The 19,222-nt window shown below is 57.5% G+C and overlaps 5 protein-coding genes across 5 annotated transcripts; 2 read left to right on the plus strand and 3 right to left on the minus strand.

Moving 5' to 3' along the window:
- Positions 1–4,680: 4,680 nt before the first annotated feature.
- On the minus strand, positions 4,681–6,536 carry BKCO1_3300045 (protein kinase c substrate; the record flags this gene model as incomplete). Its single annotated transcript, XM_020274543.1, has 3 exons — positions 4,681–5,345; positions 5,401–6,336; positions 6,434–6,536. 3 exons carry the CDS (start codon positions 6,534–6,536, stop codon positions 4,681–4,683), a joined length of 1,704 nt encoding a protein of 567 aa, XP_020129342.1.
- Positions 6,537–7,278: 742 nt separating this feature from the next.
- On the plus strand, positions 7,279–9,009 carry BKCO1_3300046 (cytokinesis protein; the record flags this gene model as incomplete). The annotated part of the gene is made up of 1 exon (XM_020274544.1): positions 7,279–9,009. The coding sequence occupies one exon, from the start codon at positions 7,279–7,281 to the stop codon at positions 9,007–9,009; it is 1,731 nt and encodes a 576-aa protein (XP_020129345.1).
- A 459-nt stretch (positions 9,010–9,468) lies between these two features.
- On the minus strand, positions 9,469–10,310 carry BKCO1_3300047 (cutinase; the record flags this gene model as incomplete). Its single annotated transcript, XM_020274545.1, has 2 exons — positions 9,469–9,621; positions 9,705–10,310. 2 exons carry the CDS (start codon positions 10,308–10,310, stop codon positions 9,469–9,471), a joined length of 759 nt encoding a protein of 252 aa, XP_020129344.1.
- Positions 10,311–11,685: 1,375 nt separating this feature from the next.
- On the minus strand, positions 11,686–14,352 carry BKCO1_3300048 (het domain protein; the record flags this gene model as incomplete). Its single annotated transcript, XM_020274546.1, has 1 exon — positions 11,686–14,352. The coding sequence occupies one exon, from the start codon at positions 14,350–14,352 to the stop codon at positions 11,686–11,688; it is 2,667 nt and encodes an 888-aa protein (XP_020129337.1).
- Positions 14,353–14,887: 535 nt separating this feature from the next.
- On the plus strand, positions 14,888–18,657 carry BKCO1_3300049 (kinesin light chain; the record flags this gene model as incomplete). The annotated part of the gene is made up of 3 exons (XM_020274547.1): positions 14,888–14,985; positions 15,048–15,507; positions 15,565–18,657. 3 exons carry the CDS (start codon positions 14,888–14,890, stop codon positions 18,655–18,657), a joined length of 3,651 nt encoding a protein of 1,216 aa, XP_020129336.1.
- Positions 18,658–19,222: the final 565 nt, after the last annotated feature.

A 19,222-nucleotide genomic window follows, 5' to 3' on the forward strand; every position in this document is an offset into this window, starting at 1 on the left:
CCGCACGCCCAAAGCAGCATGCCGCGCGGGCAGTCGGCGCAGCACTGGCATCATGCATGGGCGAGCAACGCCGAGACGACGGGCGGACGGGCTGAGAGCGGGCGAGTCGGGCGCGGGCGGACGACGAGTGCGGCCACGGATCGCCAGCTAGAAGGAAGACTATTGTACAGGAGAAGATCAGTTGGCCGGTCGGGGCGTGTACGCGAGGCAAGGCCCTGGCCCGCACCGGCGGCGACTGACCACTCCCGCGGCTGCATCCCAGCCGCAAGCCGACAAGCCCACACGGCCGGCGGTGCAAGCAGGGGGGCGCGTCGCCAACAGAGCCAGCGTACGGATACAGACCAGCACCAACCCGGGCTGCAGCGCTGCACGGTGCGCTGGCCGAGAGCCGCGGGGGAGCTCGGCGGTAGAGGTGATCGCTATCTCTGCGAAGCTGTCAGCCGGAAGGGGTTAAGGGCCAGGTACGGCGGCTGCGGGCGGGGGCTGCATACGCACCTGCATTACCTATTATTATTGGGCTGCGAACAACCTAAGAGACGGCGACCACCAACGGCCACGAAGTGATTCGAGCAGCACGGCGCGCACCGCGACGCCAATCGCGCGCTCCCGGCAATCCTGGCCCAGCTGCCGCTGCGGCGGACTCCTGCCTGAAACTGCCATCGAGGCTCGGTCAGGGTCACCGTCTGACAGGCTGCGCGGATGCCGGGCTGCGCTGGCTCACAACGCTCGCTGCGATGGCGCCGGGCACGCTGCTTCCACGCTGCCGCCCTGGGACCACATGGCTGCGCGGCCATTCGCCAGCTGCCTGTTTCAAGTGTCGCGCCCGCCTCAATATCCGGCGTGCGACACGCATGGGCCCCCCGGCCACGCTGCAAAGAGTCCTAGTGGATCTCCCGCTGAGGGGCAGCCCGCTCAGAAAGCCCGCTCAGAAAGCCCGCTCTCGCAACACCAGGCACCCCGTCCAGACCACGGCCTTAATCACCCTGCAACGTCACTCATATATATGAACTTTTCTCCCGTCGGCGCTGATCTCCGAGCCCTCCCGCCCCAGCTGTCTATTCTTCACCCTCGTACTAGTCAATTGTCACATAGCTGTCCTTGTCATCAAAGTTTGGGTCCCAGATCCTGCTCCTCGCCCGGCCAAGCCCGGGCAGAGGGTCCTCCGCACCGTCAGCACCCCAGGCACCGCAGCGCAGCGCCGAACCAAAGACTCTGTCTGCCATTCCATGTTAGCGGCGCCGAGACGTGTGGAGCAGCGCCGTTGCACTGACAGGACACTACAAAGACCGTCGGCGGGGCAGATTGCCTGATCGGATCAGCTGCTCGCTAGTGCTGAACCCGTTCAGGCAACCACCTCAAGTCACCACACTCGCAGCTCGTCTCTTCTTCTTCATCCGAATCCCCTTTCTAGCTCCAATTGGCTCGGTCTCTGCCCTTTTTGGCCGGTTCGACGTGCGGAACATGCCGGCCTCGGTCCTGTACCCGAGGATGATCTCCTATTTCGGCGCCTCCCCTATAGCAGCCCGCAGCCTCACAGCACGCTTATTGCACGCACTGGACACTGCGGTGGCGAATCCGCCGTCGAAACAAACCTGGCGCGAACACACGCAGCGGGAGGACGAAGGAGCGAAAGCTGCTGTGGGCGGTGCGGTGGCCCGCCGAGCCGGCGCCCCTAAGATTTGCTTTGGTGGCATCGTGAGACAGGAGCGCGGGGTCTGCGACAGCCATGATCCCAGAGACAAGACCGTCCACACGCGACGCCGCCGCCATCATCGTGGCGTCTCTCTTGTCAGCTGGTGCGCCTCACGCCTCAGCTCACGCGTGCATAACCGTGCCAAGGCGTGTGCAGTACACAGTAGACGCATGCAGGATGATGGTTCGCTGCTCGAGCCCCCTTGCCGAAGTCACTTCAATGCCGACGGCTTACACAGGTACTACCTCTTTGATTACACCATCGCCTTGCAGTTCGGGAGTTGCAGCGCAAAGCATAAAGCGCCACCTCTCCGTCTACCTAGCCTGCTTCAGCATCTCTCTGTCCTGACTCGTGGTCGATACGACCGCTCTCGCCCAGCCCACTTTAAGTGCCCGCCAAAGCCACCGCCCCGTTCGCCCCGTTGCCGTCAGGACCAACGGTTTGACGTAGATGCTTGGCCGGGGAAGCGCGGATGGCTGGCCTAGAATCATGACCATCGGAGCGCCTTACCATCGTGGCCGTCTCCGTCCCGTGATCTCATGTCGAAGTCATGATCAATCTATCCACGGCTCCAGCAGCAACCGCATGCACGACGTCGAATGCGTCATTCTGGTCGTTTCACTATTATGATGCTGCCCCGTAACCTTGCATGCCCAGAACCTGACTGCTTATTAGTACCACCACTCATCTCATCTGCCATTTCTCCACCAGGTTTTTCGGTCCGCCCTCCGTGAATCATGAGTTATGTACATGCAATGTTGGCAGTTCATCGGGTGACGTCGCATCGATATGTCCTTTATCATGTCGTCAAGCTTCACTTTGATGGTTTCCGGAAGTGAATTAGATGCTCTTGGAACATCCACCCGCACATCAGGGTGTACCCGCCCCCTCGCAGATCCACAACAAATAGCAAACAGATGAACAAGTGGAATGTCTACGCGCGGCCCCTACCAGATTGTGGTCCATATAGTCTTTTCTTAGCAACAGATCGACACTTATCGTCAGACACCCGCTCAGATCAGCATGCAAACGAAAAGCTTCTTTCCTTCTATCCGTTAAGATCAAGTCAACGCCTATATTGAAGCACCACCGGATTGTCTGCGCAACACGGATCACTCCGTCGCATTCAATAAAAAGAAAAAAAAATGTAGGAAAAAAAACTCTATCCTGAAACAACGGAAGCTATTCCGTGCATCGCCCGCCCCACTTTGAACCAGCAAAAAAAGTCCCTCATCACCCACCCACAGAATCTCCAAGAAGAAAAATTTGGCCTTGCCCGTCAAAACCCTCCGACAAGACCCACGGTTCGGTGCGCATGCGTTCCTGCAGGTACCGGCGGCCGCCGGCGGAGTACTTGCACGCAAGCGTACCCAACGCTACTGCACGCGCTACGCCCGCACCATCTCACCACCCACCCCGCTAGAAGAAAAGAAAAGAAAAAACATGACCATAGGGCTGCGTTCGGCGGCTAGCGTCGACGGTTGGCCAAACAAGTAGGATCTAGCGCACCCACCCATCCAGCAGCACTACGCGAAGGCGCAGGCCGAGCAAGCGTCCGAGACGTAGGGAAGTAGGTAGGTAGGTAGGAGCAAGCTTGCTGGCTGTTACACAGTACCTACCAACCAGCTGATTGGTCGGGGAAAACACATTGCTAGCCGGTCGCGGTATGGACGCGGACTATAGGACATTCTCTATTCTCTGTGCAAACGGATCGAGCTCTCCATGCGAGTCGGGGCGCATAATAATACCTAGAGGAGCGCAGTTACATGTCCACCACGATCTCCGCTCAACGATCGATCTCCTACACGGCACTGCACAGCCCATCACACAATGCGCGCACGCAATGACCCGTCATCCCAACGATCCACATACATACACCCCCCGGCACATCCATCGCGCGGCCTCCAATAATCCCCTAGCTATGCATCACTACGCGCCTACCAGCCAATCCAAAAACAGCGCTGCTTCTACACACCCACCTAGGTACTCACGCCTACCATACATACACACCACCTAGGTACTTCCCACCCCTCCACAACACAACACATCACACCACAAGCCAACAAAAGCGAGAGCGCCGCGCCGCGCCGCGCCGCCCGCCGCCCCGCCGCGCCGCCAAGTACATACCTACTCATTCAAGCAAATTACCTCATCACCAACGGCTCCTTCCAGCGCACACACGCGGGCAAACGCCACGAGACGATCAACGAGCGGGTGGGCGAACGGACGGGGATCGATCGCGCTCGGATGGGTAAACTCGTGTGTGTGGCTTCGCTCGCTCTAGACTCTGTGTGGGGTGGGGGGCAAAACGTCATTGAATACGAGAAAGCCTGTCGAGTGCCTAGATGGACGGACGGAAGGGCCCGTGTTCGTTGTTCGTCCGGGCTGAGGGGGAGGTGAGTGGGAAAGTAGAGGTAGGTAGTCAACAGTATGGATGCGTAGGTAGTGATGGGTAGCTAGTAGTGTTCGCTTCGCCCCCTCCCACTCCGTCTCATAATGGTTTGCTGTAGGGCGCGAAAAAAAAAAAGGTCCCGAGGAAACCTGGTCGTTGCTGGGTTAGGGCAGGCATGATCGTATTGGACTCCGTGTGGCTCTGACGGTGTATCCTGGCTGCGTATCGTGAGTGGGTGGATAACGCCGTTGGATTAATTGCGCTGCTCGTATCACGGGTGTGAGTAAGGCACGGAGGTTTGGTCGCGTGGCAAATGGTGAGTATGACTCTCTTTCTCTCGCAATTAAGCTTCGTGATGCAATCTTCAAAGCGTCATAGCGGGACATGAAACCACACCAAGGCGATGTTTTTTTTTCTGTTCGTGACAAATTCGTGCGCGTACAAGAGAATGACAACCCGCTCCGCCAAAAGCGCCAAGAAAGTACAAGTAGCATATCGACAACAGCCCTACCATCTATCAGTCACCTTCTAGGTAGCCGCGCTTCATCAGCTTTTTCTTCCGTCAGCTTTGTGCTTCTCTCCGGTCATGAACCTCTCATAGCTCGTCGCGCGACTGCTGTTCCTCAGTCTTCTTCTGCTTCTGAGCAGGGATGCAGACGGACGGCGAGCCGACCTCCATGCGGTACACGCACTTCTCCTCTTCGGCAACCTTCCAGATCTCGTCCTTCTCGGCGCACGCCAAAATGACCGTGGTCGACCGGCTCGGGCCGTTCCAGCAGTGCTGGCCGTTCTCGAACTTGAGGGCGACGCGCTCGCCGGAGCCCAGCCCCTTGCCGTCGGGGCTGACGTCCTCGTCGACGACGACCGTCTCGACGCGGACGAAGTTGCCCATGTTGGTGTTGCCGCCCCGTTTCTTGGGCTTCTGCCACGTCTTGTCCATGTAGCAGAACTCGTACGTGTACTCGCCCGAGTCGACGCTGACGCACTGGCCCTTGAGTGCGCGGAAGATCTCGTCCGGGCCGTAGTCCTTGGTGAGGTCGCTGTCGTGGTTCTCGAGCTCTTTCTTCTGGTTCTTGAGGTCGTTCTCGGCGCTGGTGAGACGCGACTTGGCGTCCTTGACTGCCTGTGACTCGCCAGCCGCAGCGGCCGAGTCATCGTCAGGCAAAATGCCGTTGTCGACGAGGGCTTGGCGCAGCGCTCGAAGCTTCTCGTCAACCCATGGGCGGATAGACTCGGGGAGCAGCTCCTCAAATTTGTACACTGAGTACGGGTTAGTCAGGCGTGTTAAGGACATTCGGGGAACCTGTGCACTTACAAACGTCACTCCCGCTCTCATCGGAGTCGAAGTCCTCCCAGTTCAGGCCTTCGATCTCAGGCTTGAGATACTCATCGATGTCCCGATCGTGAGCAGCATCGCCGTCAGGGCCCTTGTCCCGGGCGGCGTAGTCTTCCCAAGCCTTGACGGCACGCTTGACGCCCTCGTCGTTGAAGTTGGGGTTGTACTCCTCCTTGAACGTCGACAAGATCTGCTCCAACTCTGCAATCCTCTCGCGGCCGGCATCGCGCTCGCCCCGCACCCTCGCCAACGCATCCCGCAGGTCCTCGACCCGCTGCCTCGCGACGCCCGCGAGCTGCGAAAACTTGCCTTGGCCCTTCTTCCCGCGCTTCGCCGCCTTGGCCCTCTCCTGCTGCTCGACGTCGGCGAACTCCCGCTCCAAGTCCGCGACTCTCATCTCGGACCCTTCAATCTCGGTGCGCAGCGTCTGCAGGCGGTCCTCGACCTCCCGGCGCAGGCGGGCGGCCTCGACGACGAGCTCCTTGCGGCGCTGGCTGGCGGCGGCTAGAGACTTTTGGCGGGCCTCGTCCTGCCTGCGCCACTCGGCGCCGATCTGCGTGCAGCGGTCCTCGCAGCGCACGCCACCGACGCCGTCCCACTCGTCGCTGCCGTCGCAGCACCGGTCGTAGTCGCAGATGCCGTCGTTGACGGCCGTGTACGGCAGGTAGCCGGGCTGGTGGCCCTTGTTCTTGCAGTAGAAGCCCGGCAGCGCCAGCGTGATGTTCGGGTCCTCGGCGTTGGGGCTCGAGGCGTGCCGCGGCGACGAGGGCGACAGGTAGGAGCACGCGGCGGTGCCGGGCTCGTCGGAGCCGTCGGGGCAGTCGCAGTAGTCGTCGTTGACCTGCGCGACGGAGAGGGTGATGGCCGGGTTGGAGATGCAGGTGAATTTGTCGGCATCTTTGTAGAATTTGGCGACTGCTCGAGGCGGGGGTGTGAGTCAATGGCATATGGCGGAGTGGTGGCTTGCGTAGAGGCGGGACTGCAGCAGTGCAGCGGCGAGGTGTTTACATACATTCGGGGCCGACGCCCCGCGGCCGCGCCGACTCGGCGGCGGAGACGGCGGGGGCGAGGGCGGTGCCGAGGAGCAGGAGGGCGTCGAGAGATGTGCTCCTCATTTTGGGGCGGGTTGAGCAGCGGAAGGGGGACAATCTGGGGATGCTTTTGGGGGAGGGCGGATGCCAGCTGGTGAGATCGAAGGGCGTGGCCCGAGCTCCCACTTTTTCCCCACACGCCAGACCCGCAGCTGCCGCCGCCCCGTCGCCTGTCACCTCCACCGCCGACGCTGCCATTGCTGCACTGTCACGCAGACGACTTTTGCGCCATGGAGTTGGTGTGCATCATCTATCCGATGCTGGTATCGCGACTAGCGAGCATGTTGGCCAGATGAATGTCCAACGTGACACCCGACGAGCTGCGGAAGTCGCGCGGGTGTCGGGCTGCCCTGCAGGAACGAGAGATAACGAAGGCGCTGGTCACGGTCGAGCAACGAGCCTTCCTTTTGGCGTTACAATGTCATCAATCTCTTTTGCTGGCCCTTCCCTTCGCCTGTGCTTCTCCCCACCCTGGCTTGAAACTCATTGTTGCATCACTTAATCCCAACCTCCAGATCCTCAACGTCTTGCCCCAGGCTTTCTGTCGCTAGCCGACATTGGAGTCTACCGTTCCTCTTATCCCTTCCATCCTTCGTCGTGGAAGAAGCAGCGCCAGGGGAAAGCGGGTCGTTCGATGGCGTCGCCGGTTGCGGAACCTCCCCTGGAGGTCACCGGATGGGAAGAGCGCGCTGCTTCTGCCCCAGCGATTGACAGCGATACCTCCCCTCTGCTTACGGTTGACAATCGCGAGTATCTTCCCAGGACCATGTCGGATGAGACCAGACCTCACTGGCCTGTCCGGCAGTGCTCGGCCTCTGCTGATCCAGTCACTCGGGACCGAAGGATAAAGCGACTGGAGACTTTCATCGACAAGGCCAAACAGCGCAAGACCACCTACCGGGAGCCCCTTCGAAAACCTTCCGGTGGAAGCTCAATCCGTCGAGTTCGCACCGCCCCTGGCCTTGTCCGGAGACGCTCCTCTACCCTTCTGTGGCTCGCTCGACCTCGCTCGAGGGATTCGCACACACCGAGAGACTCCAGTGCCGAGTCTCTTTTGCGCCGTGTCGGTCACCATATCAAACCTCGTGCTCAGTCTCAAGACGTTTTACCTGAAAAAACGCCTTCAGAGGAAAGTGTCGGCTCCTTGTGTTCGGCTCCCGAGGTCCTTGGTGCCCGTTCGTCGTCCAGCTCTCCAGCTACATCCGACGCCAGCGCTGTCAGTTCCTCCAGTCAGAATCAACTCCATCGTTGTTGCACACCGTCGCTTCACCTCTGCACCTATCGAAGGTCATCATCGACAAGGGCAAATGCTTCCTCTTCATCTGATCACGACAGTCCTTCAAGCTCATCTGCTGCATCGGTGAAAAGCGCTTGTGCAGATACCGCCATCACTTTGACCGATGTTCATGTAGTCAAGGTTCCTTCCGGCGAGGGAAATAGGCGCCTCACACCAGGCCAAGCAGCTCCTAGCCCAAGCATGCACTTGATTGAATCCGCACATGGCTCTTACCATGTTCTTTGGGATGAGCCACCTTCTCATCACCTGGACAGTTCTGATGTGGATTCCACATCGGTCAGCCCTGAAGAAAACGCTTCGCAAACAGAACCCCCCACTGGTCTTGACCGAGTCAATACGAAACTGGAAGAATGGTCCTTTGCAGCGCGGGAATGTACTGCTCTCGACAAGAGCAGGAGCCACCCTCACTTCCAACCTTACGTTGAGGTATACCAGGATGATTACGACTCTGTCTTCGCCATGGAAGACGATAGCAATGCCCTTTTCATGGCTCCACCAAACTCCAAAGACGATACTCCGGGCTCTTCCGCCTTGGCTTCCCGGCGCGGCAGCGAAACAGAGACAGAGTGTGCAGGCAGAGCTTCACCTTCATACGGCGGCCGTCTACATTCCGATTCGTCTTCTCCGTCTTCTGACGAAACCAGCCCTCGACAGCAGCACGGAGATGATGTTTTCGACGCCCTTGCCGTGCCGCATCAGCTTCGGGTCAACGATGATCTCCTCTTGACAGGTGGATACTACAGCCCTCGGCCCAACAAACTTCTAGCGCCTTCGGATAGTCTCAGGGAACAAGCTCGCTCTGCGTCGAGTCTCTCAAACACTTCCGACATGTCCGACAATGCCACGTCTCTTCTCGCCAACCACCGCGACTCGGTTGTTCTCATGTCGGAACGCACTCCCGACGAGTTTCCCATGAGCAACCAATGGTCTCATCGTGATTCGGTCGCTCTAGCAAAGGACCGTATGAAGAAGAAGCATGCAAAGGAGACTGGTGAAGCATATGTCAGTGGAGTCGGCATCCTTAAAGGTGTGCGGAAGGGTGATGTCGAACGGACGACTCCTCTTGCCATTCCTCGGGTGCAGCAGGTTACCACTCTGATGGGTGTGTTGAGTCCCATTGTCGACGTGAGTCCACCAAACGTAAGGACAATGGATGAGTCACATGAGAGGAGGATCGACGATATGGCTGAAAGAGTGTGATGCTTCTGGTAGCAGACTAAGGGCACACGCCGCGGCTGGGTGGTTCTCTCAGCGTGACAGAATTGCTTCGCTCCATTCTTACTCCCTTAGTCTCTCAAATTGTCAAATGCCATTCTTTGGACCTACAGCGGTTGCACTCCGAGGTTGAAAAAGGCATATTGATCAGACTTCATTCAAAGTTTTGTTAAGCTAAAATCCCGTAGCACTCACCCTATTCCCCTCGCAAAGTACATAGCTGACCACTGGGTGTATTCATGCCCACCAAGATAGGCACTTCACTTCACAGTTGCACTCACACTTGGAGCTTTGAACGTATCATATTCGCTCCGAATGCGATAAAAGTGTACAGTCGAACGAAAACTGCCATGCCCACACGGTGGCGCAGCCATCAAGTACAAATAAACAGTCCCAAGCGCGCCTTCTGACCCAACTTCCCACAGCAAAACTCATCGAGACGACTCAAGCGCTGAGCTGTTCTTGAATGAACTTCGCCGCCGCCGGGGCATCGGCGCCATAACCCAAGTGGCTCAACGTGCTGCTCGACTGGTCTCCGCCCGAGGAGACCATGCTAGTAAGCGCACTGACGCCACCAAGCCCGCAAACCGGATCGCCCTGTGAAAAGCCCAGCCGTTAGTTCCGTTGCCCTCGCCAAAAACCAAAAAACCAAAAAGCCCAAAAAAAAAGGCAAAACTCACCGTCGCGCAAAACGTCTTGAACCGCGCCTTATCCACCCCCTCCAACGCCACGCTCTTGAACGGATCCCCAAACGTCACCGCCGCCGCCACCCTCCCCATCTCCACCCCATCCCCCTTCAGCGCCTTCACCGCATTATGCACCACCATCGCCCCCTGACTGTACCCGCTCAGCACCACCTTCGTGTCCGGACATTTCTGCATCACCGCCCGCGCCTCCGCCACCATCGCCGCCGTCCCCGTGCCGCCCGTGATCTCGGCGAAGATGCCGGCGACGTCGGCGGCGTAGTTGACGCCTTGGATGGTGAGTTGGTTGTTGGTGGAAGAGGAGGAAAGCAGTTTGGCGAGGTCGGACGCGAGCGAGGGCCCGACGATGGAGCCCATGTTGGAGAGCTCGAAGGTGCCGCGCGCGAAGATGAGGGTGGTCGCGGTGCAGGCGTTGCTGCCGGTGCTGGGGGAGGTGATGCCGTTTTGTTGGGTGGCGCTGGTGCTGCTGGAGCTGGTGCTGCTGGTCGTGCTGAGTTGGGGAAGGGGGTGGGAGGTGGTGAGGGGGCAGGAGATGGCTAGGATGGCGGCGAGGAGGGTGGTGGTGCTGGTGGTGGGCTTCATTTTGGGTGGAGGGGCGCGCGGGCGGGCTGGTTGTGTTGGGGGGAGATGGAGAGAGGGGGGGGCCTTGGTGGCTGGGGTTTGAGGGAGTGGGCGGTGGAATGGAACGGAATGAATGAGCGTCTGGTTCGGGCTCGGGGTGAACGAAAGTGGAGGAGAAGTGAGCGGCGCGACGAGCTTGTCGGGTGGAGCGGAGGAAGGTGTGATGGCGAAGTGTTGGTGCTTTATATTCGTGTTGAGTGGACGGCCTGAGCCTGAGAAGCCTCGGGACGCTGGCGTGTCTCTCGTGGACCGCATTGGAGGATCATCGAGGACAGCCTTCGATGCCTCGGCATACCAGGAATGTGAGGCTGTGTGGCCCAACCGTCTTAAGAATTGCAACCCTATATCGGTGTGGGCGACGTCGCAGGTTGTTTTGCATGGGTGGAGAATTCGTGCCCTAACGTTTTTGCTGGTGCGCTGGATGTGGCCTGACGTTTCTTGAGTCTCCCCGGGTTTCCCAAGCCGAATGCAGGTGAGGTGGCAGGTAGCCAGCTCCGGAGTTGGGACTAGTGTTTTGCAACTCGCTTACAAAAAGCACCATTGGAGTAGTGCGGAGGACGACGGTGGTTACTATTCTCAAGTAGGCATGAGCAATCTCAGTTTCATCTATTGTGGACAACAGACACCGGGGACTCCCTAGTTGTTGAATGCTTGACTGATCCTCAACCGAGGTGCAATTGCCAGGAACCCATTCTTCAGGCAAATGATAGGTCAAAAGCGGGTCGTAAAACAACATAAACTTTACAGACGGTTGGCCTTGTTGCTTGTACCCTGTCCGAAGGGGCGAAGACGTTGCCAAGGGCGGGCGTATCCGAGGCTGATACTGAAAGGGGTAACGGGCAATGAGTTCACCGAGGTTCTACCTTATTTCCATCACATCAAGTTGTCGCCGAACCAAACCTTGATGCCGCTTTATTGTCAGATGACTTTGATCTTGTCTGGGGATGCTGATTCCATTTCAGTGGGAAAATTTATGTTTCAATTCTGGTTTGTTCCATACACAATTAAGATATGTGCATGAGATTCGTCGAAGCTGACAAGGGTAGGAACCGGAATTCAAGCTTCACGCTCTCGACAAAACGATAAACACAGCTGCGATGAAAGCCGTGGTCCGCCTATCGGGATCCAGGCTCCCATATGATCAAGTACTGCGTTGCAAGAATGGCGGAGACCGTCAAGTCAAGTACCTGCAGTCAATGAATAAATATTACGAGGGAATCTAAATCTCCAAACCACCGAGGCTCGAGTGTGTGTACAATGACAAGTAGAAATAGACAACATGACTTGTGGAACCCAAAAGTTGCTTCGTCATTACCATATACCCTAAACGTATAGACTACCAAACCCTTCTACTTCTAGAGCCCCCCGAGAGGGGCATTGGCACGAGCTCTTCACTTTGGTCACTTTGTTCTTCGGCTTTTTTACCGATGCTGTTGGAAAATGTTGATAGAAAGTTTGTGATAGCGCTAGCGGCGCCAGCGCGAGACGGTCTTTCAACATGTTCCTGAGCCTCGAATCCAGATGGATACCCCCGCGCCGGTCCCGCTTGCCTCGAGTCTTCTTTCCGGTCCACATACCATTTCTGGCTTGGGCCGAGAACTTCACCGAAGACGGGAGGGTCTTTTCCACGAGTGTGCATGTCCTGGTAAAACTTGTTCAAACTCCCATCCTGATGAGAGGCGGTTTCCCGTTTGATCAGGATCCGGAATTTGATCGACACATGGAAGACCCTTGTTTCCTGGCTGTCGGCGAAGGACCTTTGGGGCTGTCTCTTCTCAATCTCCACAAGCAGCCCTATCTCCTCCACTGCACCAGGCCGCTCGCGGGGAAGGATGATTGCATACTTTCTCGAGTCCTTCTGCGCTGTCACGGGCTGCTGGATGAAGTGGTAATCCTTTTCGTCATCTTGGGCCTTTCTGTACTTGTACCATTCCAAGAGGGTGCTGTCCGTAGGGAACGTCAGGCTCTTATCGATATTAAGGAGGATCTTCTGTGACGTCTGCTCGGTAGAATGCAGGAGGAATCCGGGAAACTGCACCAGGAGGCCGTGGTCCATGCTCAAGATGCCTGGAGGAGTCAAAGCCGACAGGAGGAGAGGATCGGGGTGTTCAAGCTGTTTGCCAGACATCCACGTCCTCGGAGCCCACCCGAAACCGCGTTCTGTCAGTCTGGGTGGAGGGAGAAAGATCATTCCAGCAGGGATGGATCCAGGGTAGAGTTCCTCAAGCAACATCCAGAATTGCTTCATGTTACGCTCGATGACCATTGGGGACTTTTCGCCTGCACCGAAATCTCTGTTAATGTCCTGGGCATGATCTGAATCATCGGTATTGAGATTCAGAAGAGACACCAACGCCACAACTTCGTGTTCGCCGTATGTGGTTGTACGCCAGTTCGCTGCTTTCCACACGGAAGAAATGAGGTCGATGCCTTCTTTTGGGCTCAAGCCGTGGACTCTCGCCCGTCTCGCCGTGCCGAGGAGGTTGTGGAAATAGTTTCTGGCGGCAGTCGGCATATCCGAGACCAAGTTATCGCTCGCTTCATGGTAATGGCTTTCCAAATCCTCGAGGTCCAAGCTGCTGTCTTTGAAGGCAAAGAACAGTCTTTCGCTCAAATAAGCTTCTTGAAGAGTCCATAGGCGACGCATCCATCCGCTTGCCAGGATCTTGACGGCGGTAGCCGAATAGTCGTCCCCGACTATGCCGGTCTGCATTAGACCGCCGTCGAGGATAACCGTGTACTTTGACTGGACGAATGTCTCGTGGATCCGACGGATGCACTTTGATTTCATCTCCTTTGCTCCCTTGCTGTCGCCGACCGGAATCGCCAAGGTGTCCATCCAGAAGGCAATCGGTTTGCCCTTCTGGCCTCGTTTCTCTTGAGCCCCGGCTAGCGCCTTTTGGAGAAAGTCGACCTGGCATTGGCAGAGGCTGTTGGAATCAGGATTCCCGTAGCCATCTGACCAGACGTGGGAGATTGTGGCGTACTCGGAGACCTCAGTGGCCTTCTTGACGTTCACTAAGAGGGGGCCACCCTGTTCCTTGCTCGCCAGCGTGAAGACGGGGATCTTGTCTTCCCTGATGATGTCGAGCAGCTTTTTCAAATCTGGGCCGGCGTCTAGACAACGATCGTCGCAGCCCGAAGCCTTGCACGGGCAACTATCAGTATGCCGCCGCTCATATGCTTCGCCATTAGCAAACGACGTCCACTTGCACTGCTCACGGGAGCATTTGTGGTGCTTGGGCTCTCCGAGCTGCGGGTACAGCTTGTGGGCCTCAAGTAGAGCAGTGGTATTGCCGCGTAGCTGGCGCGTGAGAATGGCCACGGTTCTTGGGCACCAGGACATCTTCATTCGGTCGACCACGGCTTTGCTGGTGCCCCAACCGGCGGAGGTTTCGCCGTGCCAGCCTCTGATGGTGAAGCCGGCTCGTTCCACTATGCGTGCTTTGGCATAGGAAAGCGTTTCCCCGAGGACAATCAGCGACAGGGCCAAGTTGTCGTCTATCAGTTCGTCGTTCCGTCGGGAACCCTGAACCCCCTCTTCTTCCACTGAACAGTAACGCTTCACCACGCCCCGGGCGCGGTCCAGCGCCATCTGGATTCGAACCATTCTTACGCTTTGATCCCTTTTGTTGTCTTCCTGCCTCTCGAAGTCGTCCCAGTTGTTCAGGAGACGGGGGAGATGGCTCGTGGTGACGCTTTCCTCGATGGCGCCGCTTCCTTTGAATATTTCGAAATTGATGCGATTCGAGTATCCGAGAACAGCTTGTATCAGCCCGAAAAAGAGCCAGGACTGTAGGAAGCTTTCCATGCGGTGGCTTTCATGAAAGCTAGGATCGTCCGGGCCAGGCGGGACACAGCTGCCGTCCTCGGTCACCGTCCAGTTCTTTCTTTTCGGATAGTTCAGGAAGCCACACGGCTCTTTTCCGGCCTCTTTCCAATCATCGTAGCTAGAGGAAAATAGCCTGACTTTGTAGTCGTCGATGCCTCGGATGTGATCCATCCGTACGGCCAAGGCAAGATGGAGGAGACGGCTTTCATGAACGGGATCGATGCTTGTTATCACGGCTCTCAGTCAGTTCCGTTCGCTTGAGTCATGTCAAACGATACACATAGGTCGAAATAAGGCCATCAGTCACGTACCTCTTTCCAGGATAGAGCGTTCGAGATTGCTGGGAAGCGCTGCCGCAAGTTCCGAAAAGCTTAGCTGGAGGGATTACTAGAAGCTAGTAAGAAATTTGATCGTGCGGCTCCCGATGCAAGGGCGGAGAAGACTGGGGCATTATCACCGACAGAGAGAAATGGAGATCGACGGAATGTGACGCCGGCGAGGTGGGGGCGAAAGACATGGCCCCGCCTGCAGTGTGATAACAACAACTGCATGCAGCTCAGCTCATGCACGCTGACTTTTCCTGACGTGCGCACCCCACCTTCACCCTCGCACCCTGGCCATCGTTTTCTGTCCAGCGCTGTCTGTAACCCCACCAACGACCACCGGAGATCCAACATATCGTCGCGCGGACATATTGCTCACAGGTATGCTCGACGTGCGCCATGGCCCCAAACGCGGTACTTTGAATCCTCTCCCGTGGAAAGAGGTCCCAAAGAACGGCGAATACTCGAGTGAAAGCGCAACGTATGTCGCCCTTGGGTTCGAATCTTGTATACCTCGTTTGTATGACTGAACCGGTAGACCAGAGCCTTGGTTGTCATTCATGACCAAGAAGACGAAAGTCTCGTGAGCCTGTTCAGAGACAGGAAAACACCATGCATGGGCAGTTTCCTTTTTACGGCAGCCGGGAACGACGCAGACGTCTTTCCTGTTGAACGAATCAAGCGTGGTATCAACAGGCTGCTATTGGACAAGGTATTCAATGCCACACCGGCTGGAGCTTGTCGTGCGGTTGACACTCTGCAGAATATTCCACGGTTCGTGCTCATCGCCCATGGCAACACAGTCCCGATAGTCCAAGCGATGGTTGCCGCCGACTTTTGGGGAGATTTGGGCAAAACATCAGGCATTGCTTTGCTCAGATCATCACCGACATCTCTGCAACCGCAGAGCCAGGATCAAGCCACCAGCTGTCCAAAGTTCGACAAACTGTTCGCTCGGAAGAAAGACAAAGAGGGCCGGCCCATGGTCAGGTACTTCAACACGGTCGGTTTCCCACTCATCCAGCACCATGCAACCCAGACTGTCTGACCGCAACGCCAGATTTCGGATCTGTCACCCGAACAACGGAAAGACGTCCTGGATTTCATCGAGCTCTCCTGTCAACGCGACCCGTTCCCGCCGGCGGATGTGAGCTCAGCACCCCCGCCCCGCCGCGTCCCATCCCGAGTACCATCCAAGGCCCCCAGCTCATGGCAGACCCCATTACGAGCTACCCCCAACGACTCCTCCTCCTCCCCCTCCTCCCCATCATCCTCCCCCTACATCCCCGACGCCCACCACATCCTCTCCCACAGCCCCTATAGTTATACACCCAGCCAACCCCCCACCCCAACATCCCCAACGTCCCCACCACCACCGCCACCACCACCACCACCCCCCCAAACCACCCCCCAAGCCCCCGCCCCCTCCTCCTCCCCGGCCCACGCCCACGCCCTCGCCACTGCCTCCCGCTTCTTCGCCTCCTGGAACATGCCCAAAGCCCACGACTGGTACACGCGCGCCCTGCACCTCCTACGCGGCGCCAGCCTCCCCCAATCCTCCCAAACCGACACCCAAACCGACACCCACACCCACACCCATCCCGACCCCCTCTCCCTCGCCCTCGCCACCACCGAGCTCCACCTCGCCATGACGCGCCTCCGACTCGGCGATCTTACGGGCGCGCGGGCCGCGCTGCTCGAATTGCAGCGGCGGGTCGAGCTGGAGAGGAAGAGTAGTAGCAGTAGCAGTGCTACTATTACTATGTCGGACGCGGGGTACGGGCGGTTGTGGGTGGGGATACTGCTGAGCAGGGCGCAGGTGTGTTGGGGGGTGGGTGAGTTTGGGGAGGTGAGGGGGAGGTTGGAGGGGTGGTTGGCCGGTGGTGGTGGTGGTGCTGGGATTGGGGGCGTGGGTGGGGATGGGGATGTGGGGACGGAGGGAGAAGAGGAAGGAAGGCTGGTGGCGGGGGATGTGCTGGCGGGGTTGTGTTTGGGGTTTGGGTGGGTGGAGGAGGCGGCGGGGAGGGTGGAGGCGGATTTGGGGGATTGGGAGGGGTTGGTGGGGAGGCGGGTGGGGGAGTGGGTGGAGGTGGTTGGGGAGGTGGTGATGGAGCGGGAGCGGGAGCTGGAGCTGTTGGGAGATGGGGGACCGCGGCGGCGGGAGCGGTGGGAAGAGAGGGTGAGAGTGTTGAGGGGGTGTGTGGAGCGGGGGCGGTGGGGGGAGGCGAGGGAGGTGAGGGAGGGGGTTTTGAGGGAGGTGCGGGCGTGGCTGGATCCTGGGGGCGGGGGGGAGGGGGATGCGGTGCGGCGGTGGCGGGAGATTGAGGAAGTGGAAAGCCGGTTGGAGCGGGTTGAGAGGGGGAGGTTGGACTGCGGGTTGCTGCATGCGAGGGTCTGCTACGAGATGGGGCAGTATGAGACAGCGCTGGAGATCAATGGGGCGACCCTTGAGGGTATGCGGGCGGTTTGGGGACCGAAGCATGTGGTGACGCTGAGGTCTGTCCATCTCGATGCTGCGATACAGTTGCTTGGTGGGAAGCTGAAAGAGGCCGGCACTAGGTGCATGGAGGCACTCGACCACCTGAGGGAAAAGCTGGGCTGGAACCATTACAGGGCGATGGATGTACTGAATACCTTGGTCCAGCTGTACTGCGCTGAAGGGCGTTGGAGCGATGCTGAAGAGCTTGCTACCTACGTCGTCGCGCAGAATAGGGACGGCCTGCCCGAAAGCCATCCGCAGACCATCGAAAGCGAGGGCAACTTGGCCGAAGTTTTGGACCTGCTGGGCAAGTCAGCGAGGGCGAGGGCCTTGCAGATTCAGGTTCTCGAGCAAAGCGAGAGGATGCTTGGACCCAACCATCCCATCACGGTGCTCAACATGGCACGCCTGGCCACGATGAACCACAATGTAGCCGCATTCAAGGAGACGGGCACGCTTATCGAGAGGTTCGAAAGCATCATGAATGGACTCGATCGGGCCAGGACAAGATACAAGAGTATAACCTATGCAATGGCCAAGGAAAAGTTTGGAGTCCTTGTAAGACGCCACGCTCTCTATCTGAGAGACGAAGGAAGCGCGCATGCGGACAAATTGATGACTATTTCATCCAAGTTCCTTGGTCTGGCCGTCGAACATCTCGGTTCCGTCCTTCCCAAAGGGCATTCAAGGATTCTCTCGGCAGATTTCGAAAGACTATTGACCGAAAGAGACAGTTCAGAAGGACCCATTTCAGAGAAGACTTTGGTCGACCTTCAGCTGTTGCTCCGCAAAATGTCTGCAGAACTGGGATCCGCGCATCCACTGGTCTTGGCTGGAGGCCATGAGATGTCGGTGACGTTTTGCTTAATGGAGAAGTGGGAGGAAGCAAAGGAGAGCGCAGAAAGGACGTTTGAGGCCCGAGATGAAATTTTGGGAAACACTCATTCCGATGTCCTTCAGAGCCAAATGCTTCTGGCCAAGATATACCTGTCTCTCGGGCAGCTGCATGAGGCAGGATCGCTGCTTTCGGACCTGAAGCTGAGGGAGAAGAAGGTTTCGAGCGAGGGGCAACGCTTCGATTTCCTGGAAGTGGACAGTACCCTTGCGTCTGTGCTCTCCGAACAAGCACAGAAGGAGTCCGACTGTGATAAGAGAAAAAGAGCTGTGGAGCTGCAGGTACATGTTCTGAAAGAACGAGAACAGAAGCCTGCGCTCAGCGACTACCCTAAAAAGAGCTTGGAAGCTCACTACGACCTGGCGGCCATCTATCAACGAATTGGCATGACGGAGAAGGCTCTTGGAACACTGAAAGAGCTGGAAGCCAAATTGGAGGGGAGAAAGGAAGAGGAGCGACCTGTGACGATTAGAAGCAAGAGAGTCCTCCCTTTTCTGTTGGCTGTTCAGTCCGACATAGCAGCCATTCATTGGGCGCAAAGAAACCTGCGAGAGGCTGAAGAAATGCAGCTAAAGCTTCTGAGAATCCACGAGAGAGAGTACGGACCAGATCACCCGGACACTGGAATATGTAGATACAATCTGGCCTTGACTTGGAAGAAGGAGCTTCAGATGGCTGGAACTGGGGTGGAGCAAGCGAAGGTGGTTGGGAAATGTGAAGCCGAGCTTGGGAAAGACTCGAAAGAAGCAAAAGAGATGCGGGCGTTTATTGAGAACTGAGTACAGTCTTGGGCTCGGTTAGGAGTCAATGATGGCTTGAGCTTGACAGATGACTTATCACTCTGATTTTCGAGGGCGATGCCGGCCGAGTCTCGTGTTACTTGCTCCAAGGTGGTCCGACGGGAAGTGGCGAAGCGTGATCGGCGCTGACCCCGCACCAGTCCCATGGTCGATTGGATTCGCTTGTCCAAGAGAAGTTTTGCGTACAGGTGTTGTGCAGCGATTGAAAGGCCACTGTCAGGCAGAGAGATGGGGCGCAGCAAGGCGTACATACGTCTTAGCCTGGCATGAAGTCAAGCCAGGCTATGCAGCGCAGTCTCGGCTCGCTTGGGAGCCTGCGGCGAATGCCAGGACGAAATCAGGCAATCGACCCCCCACTGTGTCACCTGCAATAGGGCTGGGAGATAGGCGCCCCCAGGCCTCACCGCAACGAGAGCCCCATATTCCTGTATAAAACCCGTACGCAGAACCTCTACAGCAGCCCCGATGCTCCACCACTCAACCTTGTCGACAATTCAATGCCTCTATCCTCGCGTTCAATTCGATAACAACAACAGTCAACACC

Source organism: Diplodia corticola (assembly GCF_001883845.1).
Source record: "Diplodia corticola strain CBS 112549 chromosome Unknown scaffold33, whole genome shotgun sequence".
In the NCBI taxonomy this organism is placed as follows: Eukaryota; Fungi; Ascomycota; class Dothideomycetes; order Botryosphaeriales; family Botryosphaeriaceae; genus Diplodia; species Diplodia corticola.